The sequence below is a fragment of the Dendrobates tinctorius genome, unplaced genomic scaffold (assembly GCF_039654945.1).
Source record: "Dendrobates tinctorius isolate UK_male_01 unplaced genomic scaffold, ASM3965494v1 ptg000008l, whole genome shotgun sequence".
NCBI lineage: Eukaryota > Metazoa > Chordata > Amphibia > Anura > Dendrobatidae > Dendrobates > Dendrobates tinctorius.
Genome location: NW_027361676.1, coordinates 56,183,062 through 56,199,937, shown reverse-complemented (window position 1 = coordinate 56,199,937; position 16,876 = coordinate 56,183,062). Strand labels below are relative to the sequence as shown.

At 43.0% G+C, this 16,876-nt stretch overlaps 1 protein-coding gene across 7 annotated transcripts in view; it reads right to left on the bottom strand.

The window, feature by feature from the left end:
- Positions 1-16,876, bottom strand: part of WDR17 (WD repeat domain 17) — a 217,495-nt gene that overhangs the window by 120,912 nt on the left and 79,707 nt on the right. For all 7 annotated transcript variants that reach the window (XR_012232611.1, XM_073577634.1, XM_073577644.1 and 4 more), the window contains 2 exons: positions 12,999-13,250; positions 10,166-10,288 (listed from right to left, as the gene is read on the bottom strand). Coding sequence is in view for 6 of the 7 variants with exons in the window: in XM_073577634.1 (XP_073433735.1) it covers positions 10,166-10,288; positions 12,999-13,250 (375 nt within the window). In the remaining variant the exon portion in view is untranslated. The remainder of the gene's footprint in view (positions 1-10,165; positions 10,289-12,998; positions 13,251-16,876) is intronic.

Sequence of the window (16,876 nt, the reverse complement as noted above, 5' to 3'; positions counted from 1 at the left end):
CTAACACATATACAGAGGGAAGTTTTACCTCAGATATTGTGCTCCTTCATTATCTAACTTATTTACCAGCCTCACTCATTGCCCCAGTATTCACACTGGAGACATGGCTGACATCTCATATAGTGAGACTGCAGCTTCTCTTAGGCTAGTTTCACATTAGCGTTTTTTTAGCGCTGTGCTTCGTGCGCAATAGAATCGCATACAAAAAACGCATCATGCATTTTGTATGCGTTTGCTTTTTTAGGCGCATGCGTTTTAACCAGTTTCTAGCCATGTTAGGCTACTTTCACACTTGCGTTTTTTTGCGGTGCGTTTTTTGCGCACACAAACGCATGAAAAAACCGCATCATGCGTGTGTGCGTTTTTTTGCGGGTTTTGGTGCTTTTTTTGCGCATACGTGCGCATTGCGCACCCATAGACTATAATGGGTGTTTTGCTGTATAAAAAACGCTTTGCGTGTGCGTTTTGAAAACGCGTGGAAAAAACGTGCAAAAAACTCGTAAAAGACGCGCAGCAAAAAAAGTGTGGTTTCTGGGAAGGGAGTCAGGTTTTCTAGCAGAAATTTTCTGCTACGTGTGCACTTAGCCTTAATGATTCAGAAATACACTCTATACATTGTTAATGTGGTAAATGACTATTCTAGCTGCAAACGTCTGGTTTGTAATGCAATATCTTCATAGGTGTATAGAGGCCCATTTCCAACAACCACCACTCCAGTTATTTTATGGTACTTTGTGTTTGCCAACTGTGTAAGGCTGGTTTCACATTAGTTTTTTTGCTCAGCGCATCGTGCACATCCGTGCGCATGCGTCATGCGCACCTATGTTTAACATGGCATGCGCATGGTCTTGCGTTTGCATGCGTTTGGTTGTGTTATTGTGCGCATGCGTTTTTTTCAGATGTGCGTCTAGACGCGCCAGACGTATCCTGTTGCATTTTTGGGTCCGTCCAATGGCGCTAAAAAAACACATGCGTTCGCTTGCGCACGGAATGCGTAAAAAAAACGCATTACAGTCTATGGGAACGCAGGCGTGCGGATGGACATGCATATGCCTGTGTTTGCGTGCGCATGTGTTTTATGAGTAAAAACATGTCTACACACTGGAGAACGAATGCGCATAAAAAACGCAAATGCATGCAAAAACGCATGAAGCGTTTTTGCATGCGTTTCTATTGCGCACGATGCGCTGCGCAAAAAAACGCTAAGAAGGCTAATGGATGGTTAGAATACCTTTATAAACCCTTGTGCAAGTATGTTAGCACAGCTGAAAACAGTTTGGCTGATTAGAGAAGCTATAAACCTGACCTTCCTTTGAGTTAGCTGAGAATCTGGAGCATTACATTTGTTGGTTCCATTAAACTCTCAAAATGGCTAGAAAAAAGAACTTTCATGTGAAACTCGACAGTCTAATCTTGTTCTTAGAAATGAAGGCTATTCCATGCGAGAAATTGCCAAGAAACTGAAGATTTCCTACAACGGTGTTGTAACGGGGTCTTCCAAGCTGGGGTACCTCTTTCAGTACCACCCCGTGTTCTCGGAGGTCCGCTCTGCGTTGGCTGGAGTCTGAATGAAGGATGCTGGCTGAAATTCCTCTGAGTACATGGGCGCATATAAAAGATCACTGCTTCTCCATGTATTTCCAGTCTGACAACACTTTACTCACAGGACACAGAATATATCACACAGATACAGAGGGCCGGCCAATAGACAAGCGTCAGGCCAGACATGCATTACAAAAACCGCCGATGGCCGGAGCCTGCGGATGTTTACTGTGGGAATTACTAAGGTCGGGGGAGGGCAGGCACTGCTGATACATTAGGGACATGCATTTCACATGGAACCTATTATATATACATATAACTGCACAACATATTCTGGGTGCTGAGTGGTTCTGTAACAGGTGTGTACTACTCCCTTCAGAGGAGAGCACAAACAGGCTCTAACCAGAGTAGAAAGAGAAGTGGGTTACCCCGCTGCACAACTGAGCAACAAGACAAGTACATTAAGTTTGAGAAATTTACGCCTCACATGTCCTCAACTGGCAGCTTCATTAAATAGCACACACAAAACGCCAGTGTCAACGCCTACAGTGAAAAGGCGACTCCGGGATGCTGGCCTTCAGGGCAGAGTGGCAAAGAAAAGGCCATATCTGAGACTGGCTAATCAAAGGAAAAGATTAATATGGGCAAAAGAACACAGACATTGGACAGATGAAGATTGGAAAAAAGTGTTATGGACAGACAAATCCAAGTTTGAGGTGTTTGGATCACACAGAAGAACAATTGTGAGACGCAGAACAACTGAAAAGATGCTGGAAGAGTGCCTGACGCCATCGGTCAAGCATGGTGGAGGTAATGTGATGGTCTGGGGTTGCTTTGATGCTGGTAAAGTGGGAGATTTGTACAAGGTAAAAGGGATTTTGAATAAGGAAGGCTATCTGTCATGATCCATGCTGCATCAGGACTGATAAAAAGCACAGGTAACCTTTTTTTTTTTTTTTTTTCTTAAGCTGAGCTTAAGTTTGGTTTTTGCCCCCGGTGGCCATTAGGATTATTGCACTGTGGTGTCTTTTGTTCTAAGTTTGCCCCCCCCCCGGTGGTGGTGAGCGTCATTGCACTCTGGTTTCTTTAAGTGCACATGATTATAATGCAGGTGTGATTGCACTGGCTCTGCTATAAAAGAGCCACAGGTGTTGCAATCAGTGTTGGTGATAGTGTTCATTTCAACCATCCTTGGTGGAGGAAGGAGCTGGAGAGCGTTCCTTGTAGCACTGTCTTAGCCCTGGTGTGGAAGGAGTCATAGGGAATTTCCTTGTAGCTCTGACAGAGCTTGATGGCAGCGATTCAGGAGGAGAGCTGCATTCTGGTGGTGGACTCTGTTGCCAGGAGCAAGAGCAACAGAGTAAAGCTAAGTGGTGTTTCCCTGTTTGTGTTTTTCCTTAGTGTGTATTAGTACAGCGGTGGGGCCAGTGCCTGCTCCACCCAGCTCCCTAGCAAGGGATAGGTGTACGGTGTGCTAGGGCGGCAGGTTCCTGATCGGCACCCGGTGAAAAACCGGCATAGGGAACGTTAGGGACACTGACTCAGGGGAGTGCAGGAGGTCTCCACGTACCCTTACCCTATCGCAGGGCCCACCGTTGTAACTGTTTCCCCTTTCCCCGTGTCTTGGTGTTTTAGTTACCGGCCTGCGGGCCGAGTCACACAGGACAGTATCACGTGCCGCGTCTTGTTGTCTCAATTACCGGCCTGCTGGTCGCGTCACACAGGACGGGTCACCGTGACAGTATCACTCCATTTTGCAATGCCATACCCTGTGGACAGCGCTTGGTTGGAGCCAATTTCATCCTACAACAGGACAATGACCCAAAGCACACCTCCAAATTATGCAAGAACTATTTAGGGAAGAAGCAGGCAGCTGGTATTCTATCTGTAATGGAGTGGCCAGGGCAGTCACCAGATCTCAACCCCATTGAGCTGTTGTGGGAGCAGCTTGACCGTATGGTATGCAAAAAGTGCCAATCAAGCCAAACCAACTTGTGGGAGGGGCTTTTGGAAGCATGGGGTGAAATTTCTCCAGATTACCTCACTGCTAGAATGCCAAAGGTCTGCAATGCTGTAATTGCTGCAAAGGGAGAATTCTTTGATGAAAGCAAAGTTTGAAGGAGAAAATTATTATTTCAGATAAAAAATCTTTTTTTCGAACCTTGTCAATGTCTGGACTAGATTTTAAATTCATTTGGCAACTCATATGATTAATGAAAGTATGAGTTTTAATGGAAAATACAAAATTGTCTTGGTGACCCCAAACTTTTGAACGGTAGTGTATACTGACTGACCTTTCTGGTATAAGACCACCTTGTTATCAGTGCTATATACAGCTCTTTCAGTCATTAGATCACCACATTATCAATGCTGTATTCATCATTAGTCCCCCTCCATGTACATGTATATGGAGACCCGGAATCTGTATAAGATAGCCAAGTGACACTACTCTGTCCTCCTTCTCCTGGACCTGTCCTCTGCCTCTGACACAGTGGACCATTCCCTATTACTATAGACTCTCTCATCTTTTGGCATCACAGACTTGGCACCAACTTTGTATCTCGTCATAGCTAAGAGACCGGACATTCAGCATTTCCCACTCGCACACCACCTCCTCACCTCGCCCCCTATCTGTTGGTGTCTCACAAGGTTCAGCCTAGGGCCCCTGCTCTTATTCATTTACACCTTCGGCCTGGAACTGCTTATAGAATCTCACGGCGTTCAGCATCACCTCTATGCTGATGTCACACAGATCTACATCTCTGGACCAAATATCACCAATCTCCTAACCAGAATACCAAAATGTCTGTCCGCAATTTTATCCTTCTTCTCCGCTAGACTTCTAAAACTTAATATGGACAAAACAGAATTCATCATCTTTCCCCCAACACTCCACTCCCAACGCACCTATCCATTAAAGTAAATGGCTGCTCAATCTCCCAAGTCCCCAGCGTCAGAAAATATACGAGACCCCGGAGAACATGATATGGGTTGGTTTTTACCATCCCCAGTGTTCTGATCGCCATTATTAACGTAATAATAGCAATGGCAAAAAAAGTGCGATTTCCCATTTATTTCTCTCTCCTCTAATATGATCTAGCACATCAGAGAGAAATGGTGTCCCCTGAACCTTCGCGGTACCTCTGTCACCTCATGCATCCCCCCCGTCCTGTCCCCCGGCATCTTCTTCCGGGAAGAAAATGGCGGGCGCATGCTCACTGGCCAAGATCTGCCGACCGGCATCCAGCAACAATAGCAGATTTTTTCTATTGGTTAATTTTGATCACTGTGATAAGGTCTATCACAGTGATCAAAATAAAAAAATAGTAAATCAAACTCCCCTTTATCACCTCCTTAGGTAGGTAAAAATAATAAAAACATATACACAGAGGCGCAAAGCGGTAAATCCCGATACCTACAGCTGCAAATATGGACAAAACCACCTACTTTGTCCTATAATAAGGTTCAATAAATATGTGATAACTATTTGCGCTAGCAGGATAAACCAGGGAAAAAAACTGCACATAAGAGTATGTTTATATACTAAGTACACCCTCCCCTTCTTATAAGAAGAAAAGTGCCATCCAGCAGTAGTTGGAGAAAGCAGCAGTAAAATTAGTCTCAAAACATACAGAGCTGTACCTGCATTCCAATAGAATATAAAATGCTGGAGAAAGCCTGGCTCCAAAGTGTCCTAATGCAGAGGCAACAGTTCAGACGGCAACAGTTGTAAAGAAGCCGGATTCCAAATCCTCGGAGCACAGTTCCCCGTGTATAGGCAACAGTTCAGACGGAGGAAAAACGATGAAGGTGCCGACTTTCAAGTCCTGGAGGCGCAGGTTAGAACCGTGAGTACTGGACGCTGTCCCGGCCGGTGACAGACGTCCACCTAACCGCGTGGCAGCCGCTGGTAAACGGCAAGAGGAGCGACGCGTGTAGGTACAAAGCCAGCAAGGTAACGGAGCCCGCAGGACCTTGCGTGACGTCACGGTCACGTGGGAAACCACGTGACTGGCTAATAGGCGCGGATTAGACCACAAAGCTATCTTACGCGTTTTGGAATCATCGGATTCCTTCCTCAGAGATGGTCCACAGGAATTAGATGAGCGCTTATATACCCACGGTGTCCTGCCTCTATATTCATACATTAAAGCAAACAATTCGATCTCACTATTTAAGCCGTTGGGGACCAGTGTATTCATTTCAAATATCAATCTACTTTCTTCCTTCGACATTTGTTGAATAAAGTTCCATTTCCTCCAACTTTTTTTAACCACTCTAATGCCGGTTATTTTAATGTTCTTAATAGAGCCACCATGATAATTAATGAAATTATATGGTCTGGTGGTCCTCTCTTATTGAAACAATTTTTTAATTCATTAAATAAAAATTCTTATTTTTTAAATTTTTCTATGACCACTAATTCAAAAGAAATTAATTTTTTAGACTTAAAATTTTTTGTAGAAAATGATGTTATTGGCACACAATTATACCATAAGCCCACTGATTCTATTAATTTTATTTCACTTGACAGCTGTCATTTACCTAGCTGGCTGCTAAATGTTCCAAAAAGCCAATTCATCAGAGCTCACCGCAATTGTTCTAGAAGGGAGGATTTTAATAGAGAGGCAGAGACAATGATGAAAATGTTCTCTAATAAAGGTTATGATCCAATTTCTTTGCAAAAAAACAAAAGAATTAGTGGAGAAGATACCAAGGGATCAATTACTGGAACAACGGAAGAGAAGAAATGATGATTCCATTATGGAAGAAATCCCCATAATTACACAATATAATGCTAACAGTATAATCCTCAAAAAAATTGTTAAGAGACATTGGAATATCCTGAGGAGTGATAAAGTTATAGGGGAATCTCTACCACTACACCTAAGGTTTATTTTTAGGAAGGCGCAAAATCTGGGCAATATGATAGCCCCTCCTATCACTAAGCCTCTGAGTAATGCTACATCAAACTCAGAAAAACTACCAGTTGGTTTTTTTCCTTGTAGAAAGTGTGGCCCCTGTAAAAAATTGGTTTCTAAGAAGCAATTAGTGATTACAAATAAATTTGTGGAGGTACAAATTAAAGATTTTATAACATGCGACACTACAGGGGTCATATATGGTATTACATGTCCCTGTGGGAAATTGTATATTGGGCGCACCATACGCCCGATGCATGTTCGGATAGCTGAACATTTGCGTAACATTGGAATTAGATTTACTGGTCACCCACTTTCACATCATTTCATTAATTATCATGGTGGCTCTATTAAGAACATTAAAATAATTGGCATTAGAGTGGTTAAAAAAAGTTGGAGGAAATGGAACTTTATTCAACAAATGTCGAGGGAAGAAAGTAGATTGATATTTGAAATGAATACACTGGTCCCCAACGGCTTAAATAGTGAGATTGAATTGTTTGCTTTTAATGTATGAATATAGAGGCAGGACACCGTGGGTATATAAGCGCTCATCTAATTCCTGTGGACCATCTCTGAGGAAGGAATCCGATGATTCCAAAACGCGTAAGATAGCTTTGTGGTCTAATCCGCACCTATTAGCCAGTCACGTGGTTTCCCACGTGACCGTGACGTCATGCAAGGTCCTGCGGGCTCCGTTACCTTGCTGGCTTTGTACCTACACGCGTCGCTCCTTTTGCCGTTTACCAGCGGCTGCCACGCGGTTAGGTGGACGTCTGTCACCGGCCGGGACAGCGTCCAGTACTCACGGTTCTAACCTGCGCCTCCAGGACTTGAAAGTCGGCACCTTCATCCTTTTTCCTCCGTCTGAACTGTTGCCTATACACGGGGAACTGTGCTCCGAGGATTTGGAATCCGGCTTCTTTACAACTGTTGCCGTCTGAACTGTTGCCTCTGCATTAGGACACTTTAGAGCCAGGCTTTCTCCAGCATTTTATATTCTATTGGAATGCAGGTACCGCTCTGTATGCTTTGAGACTAATTTTACTGCTGCTTTCTCCAACTACTGCTGGATGGCACTTTTCTTCTTATAAGAAGGGGAGGGTGTACTTAGTATATAAACACACTCTTATGTGCTGTTTTTTTCCCTGGTTTATCCTGCTAGCGCAAATAGTTATCACATATTAGGTAAAAATAATAAAATTAGAAAATGTATTTTTTTTCGTTAGGGTTGGGGAAAAGCTTAGGGTTGGTGTTAGAGCTAGGATTAGCGCTAGGGTTAGAGCTAGGCTTACGGTTGGGGCAAGGGTTGGGGTTGGGGCTAGCATTAGGATTGTGTTGGGGTTAGGGTTGTGCTGATGGGGTTAGAGTTGTGGTTAGGGTTATTGTTAGGGATTAGGGGTGGAGTTAGAATTGAGGGGTTTCCACTGTTTAGGTACATCAGGGTGTCTCCAAACACGACATGGCGCAAACCATTGATACCCGCCAATTTTGCATTCAAAAAGTCAAACGGTGCTCCCTCCCTTCTAAGCACTGCCATGCGCCTAAACAGTGGCTTTCCCCCACATACGGGGTATCGGCGTACTCAGGAGAAATTGCACAACAAATTTTGTGGTCCTTTTTCTCCCGATACCCTTGTGAAAATAAAAAGTTTGGTTCCAAAATAAATATTTTGTGGTAAAAGTAAAATGTTAATTTTATTCCTTCCACATTGCTTTAGTTCTCATGAAGCACCTGAAGGGTTAATAAACTTCTTGAATGTGGTTTTGCGCACCTTGTGGGGTGCAGTTTTTAGAATGATGAACGGGGCGATACCAAATATGTGTATATTTGATTTTTTTTATTATTATTGTTTTACTTTGAATGGGGCAAAAGGGGGGTGATTTGAACTTTTATTGTTTTTATATTTTTTAAAACTTTTTGCATGCTTCAATAGTCTCCATGGGAGACTGGAAGCTGCAGTACTTTGATCTCCTCTGCTACAAACAGGCGATGATCAGATCCCCTGTGTGTAGCAGAAATGCTCACTTGCTATGAGCTCCGACCACCGAGTGGCACACAAAGCAATCCAGCAATGACAACCATAGAGGTCTGCTGGAGACCTCTGGTTGTCATGCTGGCCCATCGGTGAGCTGCGATCATGGGACGGGGTCACCGATGGGCAGGATAAAGGATGCGCTTCCGGTAAGCGCGAGTTAAATGCTACTCTCCGAGACTGACAGCAGCATTCAACGAGTTAACAGCCACGGGTGTAAATATCAGCTGACATGTGCCCGGAAAGGTGTGGGCTCAGCGCCAGAGGCCGCACCAAACAGGGGGAGTTAAGATTACTGTTAAGATCACTGTACTCGGTTTTACTATGTATACCCCTTTTCACACGCAAAGTGCCATGGAATAAATGGTGCTATAATAATAATAATAATAATAATAAATGGAGTTTGTATGATTAATATCCACAGCTGCTGAAGCCTTTAGAAGCTGGTAATATCAGAGAGTGTCCTCACATATGTAAATGTATACATACAGTTGTGTTCAAAAGTTTACATACCACGGCAGCATTTTAGATTTCTTGGCCTTTTTTCAGAGAATATGAATAACACCAAAACTTTTTCCCCACTCATGGTTAGCTGTTGGATGAAGCCATTTATTGTCAAACTACTGTGTTTTCTCTTTGTAAATCATAATGACAACCCAAAACATCCAAATGACCCTGATCAAAAGTTTACATACCCTGGTGATTTTGGCCTGATAACATGCACAGAAATTGACACAAATGGGTTTGAATGGCTACTAAAGGTAACATCCTCACCTGTGACCTGTTTGCTTGTAATAAGTGAGGGTTCATCCCATATCCAGAAGTCATGTGTTAGTTACATGTCTCACACTGGTAACGTCTCCTCCTATTTATAATAACCTCTGGAGGCAGATTCTCAGGGAGATCGGTGTCTGACCTATAGATATTAACAGCTCACTTACTTATAAGAAAACATGGATTACTCTGGAATAAAGCCCCCGTTACACACTGCGATATCGCTAGCAATATCGCTGTAAAGTCACCGATTTTGTGACGTTGCAGTGATATTGCTAGCAATATCGCTGCATGTGATACTTGCCTCCGACCGGCTCCCCCGCTGGTTATCGCTGATCGCGCGAGAAGCTGCTGGATCATTCCTCGTCGTCCACTTCCTGCGGCGCTTCCTGTGGCGCCGACGAGCGACGCGTGGAGCCAGGCGGGAGGACGCAGGATCGCCGCGTCTGACAGGTAAGTAGCGATCCCCGTCCCCAGCGATGTCGCTGGTGAGATCTGCCTGAGTGGCAGCTCACTAGCGACCACCTAGCGATTCAATAGCGATCCTGACCGCGTCATATCGCTGGTCGGGATCGCTGGTGAGTTGCTAGGTGTAACGGTATCCTAAGACATCGGCTCACAGATATCAAGGGATCATTTTATTCAGCTTCCTATGACCTACATGCCTGTATAGACGATGGGGTGCTAAGTGAGTGCCAACCAACAAGCCATATTGTTGATCAGCGCTCATTTTGTGCTAAAAAGCCCTTACTAGCGTTTCTCCATGTACGTCAAATTTTATGGTAATACAACAATTTAGTCGTTTCTTCTTTCACTTCTACCGGATAACACAAAGCATTGAATGGAAAAAGTACTAGAAATACTCAAAGACAGAGCTCCTTTCTGTACTCACTTTTCTTCTTCGGAGGGGAGTTGAGGACATGTAAAGCATGGAAGCCAGTTTTCTTCAATTTAAAGTTATCTATAGGTGTTGTCTTTGAGACATTCCATACCCGTAAGACACCAACCTGGGAATCTGAGCATAATGTCACAATTTTACACCATAAATGTTGGTAAAATAATGCAGTACAATCATGAATAGCTACATAGTAACGCTGCATCATACACGTCTGTATATAGTATCAGCAGTAATGGTTAATAGTAACAACTGACATTTAATTATTGCTTGATGAAATAATTGTCACGTCGCAGTCAGACTCAGGGCCTGCTGTCCCGGCCTCGGCCACTAGGAGGCGCCGGACTGTCACATCGCCGTCAGACTCGGGGCCTGATGTCCTGGCCTCGGCCACTAGGAGGCGCCGGACTGTCACATCGCCGTCAGACTCAGGGCCTGATGTCCTGGCCTCGGCCACTAGGAGGCGCCGGACTATCACATCGCCGTCTGACCCGGGGCCTGCTGTTCCTGCCTCGGCCACTGGGAGGCGCCGTGGTTCGCCCCCGAGTGATGGCGGCAACAGAGATGGGGCTCCTGCGCAGGCATCTGGTGGACGCAGGCTCCGCTCCTGTCAGTCATGAAGGGGTTGGTGCATCACCATCCGGCCTGGTCCTGGGGGCGGTCCTGATGACATCATCAGTCCGGGAACCTGTGAGGGATGACCTGATCCCTCAAATACCTTGGGAATGATCTTGCAAGCCACCGGATATATTCTTGTTTCCCCTGCCTGCTACTGTGTGATTTTCTATAGTTAACTCTGACCTCAGCCTGGATTTCTGACCATTCTATTGCCTGCCGTTTTTGTACCTTTGCCTTCCTCCCAATTTTTGACGCTGACCTTGGCTTGGATTCCTGACCATTCTATTGCCTGCCGTTTTTGTACTTCTGCTTTCCGCCGACCTCCGACTCCTGTCTCCGGACCACTATTACGGATTGTAGTTTTAACCCCTTGACGACCGTTCTGCTCTGGTCCACTGCACCCCTAAACAGCTACCCCCTGGGCCTTTCTACAATTCCAGATCCCTGTATAGGGGTTAAGGGTCTCGGGGTTTCTCGGGACGCTGACCTACTGCAGCCCAGATTCGCAGACGGTTGTCACAATAATAAGCACATTTATAGAATTATAAAATAATAATAATACAATAAAATGCTAAACATGGCAGAATTGGTTGTAATAGAAGAAAGAAGGGACTGGGCAGCTGAGGATCGTGCCACCATACTGTCTTTCTGTTACACAATGTATGATCTGGGAAGGTAAGGACTGGGGCTGAAATTCAGCCCTGGCATTTGAAATTACACAGGCCCATGCTGTCCCCGTCCCCAAGCACCAGATGGGATACATTACTAATAGTACCCTGGATGGAGGAAAGCAAAATTTACTACAAGACCAATATTTCTAATGATACCCGTGGCCTGCTGGGGTAAGTTACGGAGTATGTGACTTTGTGCTCCGTCACAACTCTTAACAATATGGATGTCTTGAGGACATCGATTCTGTTAACAATGTAGCAGACAAGGCAGCCCACGACCAGACAGGCCCATCTGGCATTTGCCAGAATTACTAGATGGCCAGTCTGGCCCTGGTTCTGGGTTATGGTGGTGAGAGCCAGCCCCAGATGACAAGCCTTATTGAAGGTTTTGTTATGTTGCCCTTTTTTTTAAAATTCTTGTCCCATTCCTGAATATATCAAGTAGATTGTTACATTTTAAGCTTATTTTCCGCTTGAAGCTCTGCCTGCCCCAAATAAATGTTTTATTATTATCTTTTTCCCATTACCAAGGTTATAATTGCAGTAAAGTAAATACAAGACAGATACGTCCTATTATTAGGTCAATTTCTCATGCTAAAGTCCAGGATATAAAGAAACGGCAGGCAGCCTGTATGCCTGGTTATCAACAAGTGATGATCAATGGCTTACAGGTGTCAAAGATTTTCTATATTTGCTGTAGCCTGAAGTAAAACCTTAAAACTTTACCAAACTATAAGTAAAATAATTCTGGGGGCATCAAAGGAAAGGAAATGCAGACAGCCATAGAAATGCTCTAAGAACACCTAGATATTGGTTCTACCAATCCATTATGATGAAAATCTTGTGCTACCAGAATAAGGTCGCGGTCTTATGAGTGTATAAAAAATTGTCCAATTTTCATCCACAACACTTGGACAATTTTCATCAGTATGACATCCATATTTATACATCAACAATTTAAAACGTACATGATCAAATACAGTTTCCTGGGTTAATAATGGCATAATATCTCTGTAAATATCGCATGCTGCACAAATATGGGATCACATTTTTTTTGTGCACTCAGACTTGAATGGGCGAGTCTCATCCGATATACAGAAGAGATTGGTGCATGCTACATTTCTTTTCACATGGACATTCTGTCCCAGAGCATTAATATTCCATGTATGAAAAATTCTGTCCAATGTGATACTGTAGGTAAGCCAGTAATCTACAGTATTATGGTAGCCAGATTTTGAAGCAACTGCAGTTGAAACTGAACTTTTACAAACTGAACTTTTACAGTTCATCTGAATCACTACCATTTACTAATACATTTCCCCTGTAGTGGGCGCTACGGTAGAAATGACCAATATCAGCTGTTTGCTGGGAGTGCAAGGAGCAGAAACTGGGGCAATCAGAATATCACTCTAAAAAAGTGCTAGTCTCTTAAGAGTACTCCCTTTAAGGGCACGTGTCTTATAGCCGTGTACACATTATAAATGAGGACTAACGCACAGTGCCATTAAATGCACGGGAAGGTAAGCCAATATGAAACGCACCTCCTGTTATGAACATGCCCGGGGCTGTGGGGACCCAAGCCAAGCACTGAACAGACGCTGCCGCACTGGGGAAGCTAAACGTGGTGATGCAGGAGAGAGATTCCGAGTCCACCAATCGGATCCCGTTATGGAGATTAGCGACCAGCAGGTAATCTGTGGAAAGTGGATCCCATTCTAATGCGGTCACTGGATCTTCTTCATCTGTTCCTTCCAGGGACTCAGGTCTCAAAACATGTTTTTGACTCTTACAACCTTAAAAAAATGGTAAAAATAAAAAAAAAAGGCACTCAGACGCAAAGGAGACTGCAAATGTGGTCAGACAGCAAAATTCAAAGCGTGTGCTCAAAGTGAACTAGTGCAAACATAATGATTTTGTTTATAAACTGTAGTAGTTAAAAGAAATTCAGAATTATTTTTGCTTTTTGCATACTGAACTGTAGTGTTTATTTATACAATTTTGGGGCACATTATGTTATTTTGATTGGTTCACTTTCTACTGCATTTTTGGTAAAAGTGCACCAAATTAAAAAAGGCAATTCAGGCGTTAGTAGTTTTTGGGCGGTTTTTGATATGTACATTTATGGAAGCTATCATACCAAATATACTTGTTTTTTAACTTTTTTTTTAAATTTATTAGTTTTTGAGCTGGGAAAAGGGGGATGATGGAAACTTTTCTTCGTTTTTTAAAATATTTTTAATTTTTATTTAATTTTTTATTGTTTAATTGCTCATACTGATACTGCAAAACTACTTCTGACTCTCTCCTATGAAGCCCAGCCCAAGGTCTGTGAAACAGCTTCATACGAGGACTAAGATTGCAGCCACAGGGGCCTTTAGCAGACCCTTGGCTGCTATGGTAGTCCAACAGAACCCTGGGGAGATGGGGGAGGGTCCGAAAGTATTGGCAAATAAGCAGTTTTAATGCCACACTCAGTAATTGACTGCAGTATTTAAGTTGTTAAACAGCGGCGATAATAGCTAGCTCCAGTCGCTTCTATTACAGATGCTGGTTATGTAACGTAGCCAGCATATGTCCTGTATGCAAATGGTGGCTGCGATCTGGGATGAACTCATACAGTATGTCGCAGGCTGTTATGTGGGGTTAGCGTAAATTCCTGATTTAAAGTGTAGCTGTCAATTTAAGGAGAACATGCAGAAGATTCAGTGCCTGCCCCTCCACTGTCATTGAATCTTATGAGCACCAACTGTCATCTCCTATCTCAGTAATGGGAAAGTCTGTGCGTACTGAAACATTGAAGAATGGAAAGATCAGTCCAGGGCGAAAAGTAGATTTAAGTGTAATATTAATTTATGAGAAACAAAAATGATAACGGCGGTCACTGTGTAAACAGTGTGTCCTTTCCTGATGGGAGGGATCACATTCTATCCTCTGATAATTGGAAAACCTTATCCAAAAATACTTTAAAAAATGGAGTGGTATGGAATAGGAAAACACTTTATTGCGTTTTGTTTTTTCGCAGGTTGTTTGTTAGTAACTGTAAATGAAAGTCTGAAGGCATTTATCTGCCAATTACAGCTTTAATAAACTTTCCAATCTCCGCACTGTTAATGCAATAACAATAATTAAAAGTGCTGCACAACTACAATTACCAGTGTTGTACCAGGAGAAGTTGATAATTAGGTACTAGAGACAGTGCACTAAATTATAGTATTAACAATTGCTTTAGTTTGAGGTAGAAACAAACAAACTGATTTAAATTTATAACGAAAATAATATGGACAGTCTGTATAAGACAAGGGACTAAAACCACTATATTATATATATTATATTATATATACACTGTACATGCATGCACAGATATGATCCATACACGATACAGGGGTCTTGTTTCCGCACTTTGTACGTAAGCTATTAATGCTTCACTTATGTCAGTTAGCCCTACTTAGAAAGAATATGGGAGGGTATCTTATATAAATTACACAATATTAAATTAGGATTTTATTGTAAACCATTTTGTTTCAGAATTTTGACAAAAAGCACTGTATTTTTCACATTTAGGACAAGCACTATTCACTATTCCTACTAGATGATTAATTCATTATTGCTATCCCATATTTCAACAAAATCTCATTATCTGCACACATAAAGAGTGCGCAGAAACAAATAGCACTAAGGCTAGTTTCACATTAGCGTTTTTTTGCGCCGCGCATCGGGCGCATAAAAAACGCAAAGAAAAACGCAAAACAAACGCGCGTTTTTTTTAACGTCATGCGCACGCTGATGTGTAAAAAAACGCAGCGTTGTTTGCGTTTTACATGCGTTTTTGCATGCGTTTGCGTTTTTTATGCGCATGCGTTTTTAAGTGTGACGTTTTTTCCATTGTCTAGAGAACATTCTAGACTTGTTTAACTCAAAAACGCATGCGCAAAAAAGCGCAAGACCATGCGCACGCATGCGTTCCCATAGGCTCCAATGTGGTGTTTTTGCGCATTCCGTGCGCAAGCGTGCGCATGCGTTTTTTTGACGAGACAGGGCGGAACCAAAAATGCAACATGTTGCGTCTGGCGCAAAAGACAAAAAAACGCATGCGCACGAAAACGCAAGTATGCGCAAGACCATGCGCACGTCATGTTAAGTATAGGTGCGCATGCGCACGGGTGCGCACGATGCGCTGCGCACAAAAGCGCTAATGTGAAACCAGCCTAAGGCTATGTGCACACGTAGTTTTTTGCCTCTGCGGATTTTGTATTGAAAACCGCAGATAAATCCGCAGGACAAAAGTCCTGCGGTTTATCTGCGGTTTTGCCCTGCGGTTTTACACCTCATAATGGATGAGGTGTAAAACTGCAGCGATTCTGCACCAAACAATTGACATGCTGCGGATTGTAAACTGCAGCAAAACCGCGCGGAAAAATCTGCAGCATGTGCACAGCGTTTTTTTATTTCCATAGGAAATAAAGGTACTATACAACGCAGCAAAATCTGCTGCGGACCCGCAACTGCAGAAACGCTGCGTAACCGCAGCAGAATCCACACCGTGTGCACATTCCCTTAAAGGCAAAGAAAAGATGATATTAACAAATATCGTCCACAGCAAAAAAAATGAAACCGTCAAAGTGATTATTTTTACATAAACCAAAATTTCTGCAGGATATTTCAGGGTCTAAAAGAAGGCAAACTGCACAATACATAGCAAATTACAGAAATGGTGCCAAAAGTGTCAAGAATTAGAAGTGACAACTTTCGACTCCATACACAAGAGCACTGAACTCATTTGAGCGTTCCTGTGTTCTCTATGCAAAAGCGTTCCCCCTGCAAAGAAAAGGATTGAGTGACTGACATCCAACTGCTTGGATCCTTATGTCCCCATACACATGAGCTGGTCCCAAACACATTAGATGGTCTTCAGATATTGCCAAATTTGTCAGGTTCAGTCGACTTCTATCTAACATGTATGAGGGCATTTATAGACAGAGACATTGCAGGATCACCATTTTTGGAGGGAGATGACCTACAGGTTCTCATCTTGATTTTATTTTTCTTCACTGCTGTTTATTATGACCCATTTTTAAGTGTCTTTTTTTCATGTGTGTGGCCACCTCTCCGGTCACAGCGTCCATAGCATCATTTTGAATGTGGTTCTGAAGTCCACCATACGGTGCTGTGCAAGTTAATTGGGACAAAGCATTTTTTAAGTAAAATCTTAAGTTGGTTACCAGTCAGTGATTCTAACCTGTTCAAAGCAGTTAAAACTGGTTTGAATCACTGACTGGTAACCAACTTAAGATTTTACCTAAAAAAATGATTTGTCCCAATTAATTTAATTTGCACAGCACTTGTAGCTGCAAGATGTAGGACCTACATCTATCATACATTTATGACATAACCTCAAAATATGACTAAATCATATGTGATG